The sequence below is a fragment of the Macadamia integrifolia genome, unplaced genomic scaffold (assembly GCF_013358625.1).
Source record: "Macadamia integrifolia cultivar HAES 741 unplaced genomic scaffold, SCU_Mint_v3 scaffold726, whole genome shotgun sequence".
In the NCBI taxonomy this organism is placed as follows: domain Eukaryota; kingdom Viridiplantae; phylum Streptophyta; class Magnoliopsida; order Proteales; family Proteaceae; genus Macadamia; species Macadamia integrifolia.
Window position 1 is genome coordinate 81,182 of NW_024870527.1, and position 4,749 is coordinate 85,930.

Below are 4,749 nucleotides of genomic sequence, written 5' to 3' on the forward strand. Positions count from 1 at the left end.
GAAGAAGAAGAAATGACAAAGGAAAAGAAAGTAAAGCTGTTGGAGAAGACCCCCTCGAGGAAGCACCCGGAGATGGGGAAGGTCGACAACTTAGAGGGGGCAACAGGACCGATAGGACCGCTGGTCGAGCAAGAACGAGAACCTGGAATGGGGCTTTTGATGCATTCTAGAACGAGGCCTGTTCTTGCTTTTGTTCTAGAAATTTAGAATGGGAATGTGTACTAAACAGTATTCTTGTCCCCTCAGAATGCATTCTCGACCCAGAACGCATTCTGAGAATGCATTCTCGACCCAGAACGCATTCTGAGAATGCATACCAAACACAACCCAAGGAATCAGCTGGTGCTTTGGTTAAAACGGTTCTTGAAGAGGAAGAGTTGGTGGAGGATCTGAGAGAGAGATGAGATGGCACGAAACAATCAGTGAAGTTATCATAATTGCAGAAAGCATATGTTGAAGGCCTTCTGGCCCTGTACTCATTAATGAATCTCAACATTCATTCTCAGAGAGTTGCTACCCCACAAGCTGCCTACGAAGAAGCTCTTTACATGGAAATTGAAGATGTTTTACTACCCAAACACCAATGTGATATAGCAATCAAATGCTCTTTATCCATATCTATGGTGCTATATACGCATTCACAGTTTCTTCTAACAAGAAACCAAGAAAGAAACCAAGAATAAAGAATTACGAAGTAGTCAGAATTGCATTACTGACAAAAGCTCATAAGGCACAAAGTGCTTCGGAGCTATTTTTCATGTTACAAAATAGAACATCCTCCTCGATCTTCACTTCCTGTATTTGAATTTGCATTAAGATTCTGATCCAGCAAATTATACTTAATATCCCCCGAGTTCAATCCATACTGCAAACAAAACCACACAAAAAAGATGCCTCAGAAAAATGGCCAAGCAGGAATTGGATTTATTATACTAATGGAGTCTAGAGAGATATCTATAATTGCTGAAATACAGATAGTACCAAGGTAATGATTCCATGGCCTTGGTGTTAAAGAATGTCCAAAAATCATAGGCATACCTAAACAAATAATCATACATCAGACCTCCGACAGAAAAGGTTTTCACAACCGAGGCTATTGTGGAGCATCTGAAACTGGTCATGAAATGGTCAAAGAATACAGAAATCTTCTACAGAGTTCCACAGGTCATTAGGCCTCTTCTCAATCCAAACTCTCCCTTGCTGCCGGAGTTCAGTACAATGAGCTCCTAATGTGTTTGGTCATTATCACAGCTGCAACTCACAAGCAGTCCTGATATACCGGAAATATTTTGAGATGCTTTAAAGTGGTATTTCAACTATGGCATGATCCAACAGGGTGCAGATCTATGGGCTAGGCTGAGACATTGATGCCAATGTGCCATTATATTTGACCAGACTTAAAAAAAATATACCCTAGATTGCTCTTGCTTCTAGCTATGGCACCAAAGTAATCTAGGATCCCGCTCTAGAAAGATTTGGTTGAAGAGTGGCATCATAGAAATTGTCATTCTAAAGAAGTTACTAGATTAAAATAATGCAGACTCAACTAAACCGTCATTTCATTTCATTTCATTCATCTCAACTTTCCCGTTCTTTTTGTCTATACAATTGACAACAACTAATCAAGTAGAGAAGGGAAGAATTATACAGTAAACGGTTCCAAATGAAATAGTATAACTGTACACTTAGGACATAAGGTGACTTAAGAGACCAGAGACAAAACTACCTCAACCTATTAATACCACGATGATTTTTAACATCCTAATCTTCAAAACATGATTAAATTTATGTAATGAATTTTCCTTACTTTTTTCAATTTTGCTAGGCTACCTGGTGGAGCATTATTGAATACGTCACATGACGGGACATTTGAGTTTTCCTTGATTTTAGCCTTGTGGAAATTGACTCCAAAATTTCAAATTTCTACGAGTGCATGGAAGAAGGGCATGAATGAAATGAGGCATATATGGTATAGTGGAATCCATAAAACATAACACAGAACCCTTGTTTCTAAATTGGGCAATGATATTGAAAGAATTTAAGGATGTAAGCCACACTTTAAGTACACACGTAGTTTCTTAATGGTTTCTTTGCTACTATGTTTGCTGCTTGTTTTGCCTTTCCAATGTAACCACTCTCTTACAAGGGCCTCCCCTTTCTCAGAAGTCAGAACACTATATTGTCCTTTCAAACAATGCATGTTTTTACTCAGGACTAGCAGAAGATAAATTGAAAAGCCTTTCTGTGCCCAAGGATTTGATCATATGAACAAAGCCCTCTTATTAGAGGAAAGAAAGAATCAAATATGAAAGCTTAAAGATCATACCTAAAGAATCACATATGAAAGCTTAAAGATCATACCTTTTCTCTCATTCGGTTGCTCCAAATGTCAGAGTGAACTGCTTTGCCATCTGCCAAACTTGAACCAGCGGTCGGGATTGAATGTGGATGTAATAGTGGCTGCCAAGTTCTACCCCTAATAATAGTGCAATCATCATCACTGCTGTCATCCTTTCCTCTCCTAGTAGAGACCACAGCCCGTAGGATCATGGACAATAGTAGGGACAGAGCCTGAACATGATGATATCACGAGTAGAATATGTAAGATCATAGTTAAATATGTGCTGAACTCCGCAATATAATATAAAAAAAAATCAAATAAAACCCAACAATGGTCCATGGAAACTACGAGTCCCTAACTACCCTGGATGCCAAGACTAGCTTCCAATGCCAGTATGTTCAAATTTACCTTCACTTAAGAAGGCAATGATGGGACTACTGGCTGTGGTACGAGCTTATCACTGAAGGGGTTACCTTGGATTGAATAGAAGTCTAATGATACTATGTTCCAAAACACTAAAAACAATCAACAGTTGAAATTAGTTTAATTATTTAAATGTTATAACAAACATACATGTTCCCCAAATTTTGGATGAGCTATCCAGGCTTACCTACTTCCTTGCAAATCAAATTTAAAACTATATTTTATTGTTAAAGAAAGATAGGAGATGGTAAAATACAACATTAACAGTCGACCTCCACCTCCCCCCCCCCAAAAAAAAAAAAAAAAAAAAGGAAAATGAAACAGAGGGAGATTAGAGGAAGCTAAGAAGTCGGTGAAAGAATCAATGGACCCTTCAAAATTTAGAAGTTAGAAAGGAGTAACAACATCAATAGTTTGAGAAGAGAAAGAGTTACCTGAATTATAACTACAGTTATGCCAATCCATTTACATATATCAAAGTTTTCTTCAATAAATGCTCGAAGACTAGCAAGTTCCCCAGTAGGATCACAAGGAAGATCCTGTAGTAGGAAAAAGAAAACAATATTCAGGTAAGAGACTATTCTATGCACAAGAGATTAAAACTCAACAAAGCAGTAGAAAAAACATCTCATAGGGTAAATTAGAAGAATGCTCACCTTTTCCCACTGATGGTCAACTGAAACAAAAGCCACAAAAGCAGCTTCTAGTATCATGAGTATAGTAGTCAATAGAGTATACTGATATCATTATGAGGTTAAGGAATAAAAACACAAATAGAATACAATCCAGAAATCATTGATAAGCATATTTTGCTGATTCAATCTAAATTGCACGAAGGAAAGGACAAATTGAATTCAGTTCTATTAGCCAAATGTCCAGTTTGTCAAACAGAGATGAATAAGAAGAAATTGGGTTCCACATAATTAGGATACAAAACACAGGCAATATCCATTTACTACTTCAGTAGCAATGTGACCAATAGAAGTAATCAAACATAATATAATGCCAATACCCAGGAAAGAGTATATGAACCTGTAACAACAGCAGCACCAAATCAATTCCTGGAGTCCCAGAAACTCTCCATAATGACAACATAACTGAAAGTAATGAAATTTCAAATAGGAGAACTAAGAATTACAAGTTACCAAGGAGAAGGAAGGGTTTTGAGGCCGAACCCAAGTCCATCTTCAAGGCCAGAAACCATATTTACCGCGAGATTCAAAGGAAGATCTTGCCCAGAAACCCTAAACATGTCCAGTGAAGATTCTGGAGACGGAGCTGGAGGTTGAGGAATCGGATTGTGCCTTTTCCATTGATTGAGCATCCATACGGAATAGATTATGATGGAAAAACCCACGAAGGTTTGAAGGAAATTTAGGAATTTGAGGAGGAAAGCCAGACAACTTTGATAGAGATTATTAGATCGCATTTTTTTTTTTCTTTTTCTTCAAAGATTTGCAATCCAGAACCCAAAGATTGAATTCCTTGGAAATTACAACTCTCTGGTTATCATCATCACCAACTAAATTGAACCCTTAAACCAAATTTTTAGGTTTTTAGAAAAATAATCCTCTGTAAGAAAATAACAGAAAAGGGAAAGAACAGCGATCCGATCATGAGGTCATCGGTCAATCCAAGTCCAACTACAAAAATTACCCACTAAGATTTCCTATATTTAGAAAGATACACCATGGATTCAATGCAAATTGCCACATCCATTTTAAGTAACGTCCCTTTGGTAGATAAACTTTGATTGCTAATTAATAACACAACAATTAACACATGAAGATTATTGTTAATCAAAGTGCGATTATTATTATTATTATTTTTTTAGAAATCAAAGTGCGATTATGCGTTTATGCACACAATCCCCAATTCGTCCTAACGATCTAGGCAACCCATGGATGGATTGTGTATTTGGTAACAAGGGAAAGTGAAATTTTCAAACTTAAAAGAGAAATGTTTGTAATCATTACCTTATGTGA

At 37.1% G+C, this 4,749-nt stretch overlaps 1 protein-coding gene across 1 annotated transcript; it reads right to left on the reverse strand.

Annotated features, from left to right (window-relative positions):
- Positions 1–586: 586 nt before the first annotated feature.
- Positions 587–4,409, reverse strand: LOC122069842 (tetraspanin-18-like). The gene is made up of 6 exons (XM_042633931.1): positions 3,910–4,409; positions 3,697–3,796; positions 3,421–3,501; positions 3,199–3,303; positions 2,362–2,571; positions 587–865 (listed from the first exon to the last, which is right to left on the reverse strand). Exons 1-6 carry the CDS (start codon positions 4,191–4,193, stop codon positions 761–763), a joined length of 885 nt encoding a protein of 294 aa, XP_042489865.1. The 5' UTR covers positions 4,194–4,409; the 3' UTR covers positions 587–760.
- Positions 4,410–4,749: the final 340 nt, after the last annotated feature.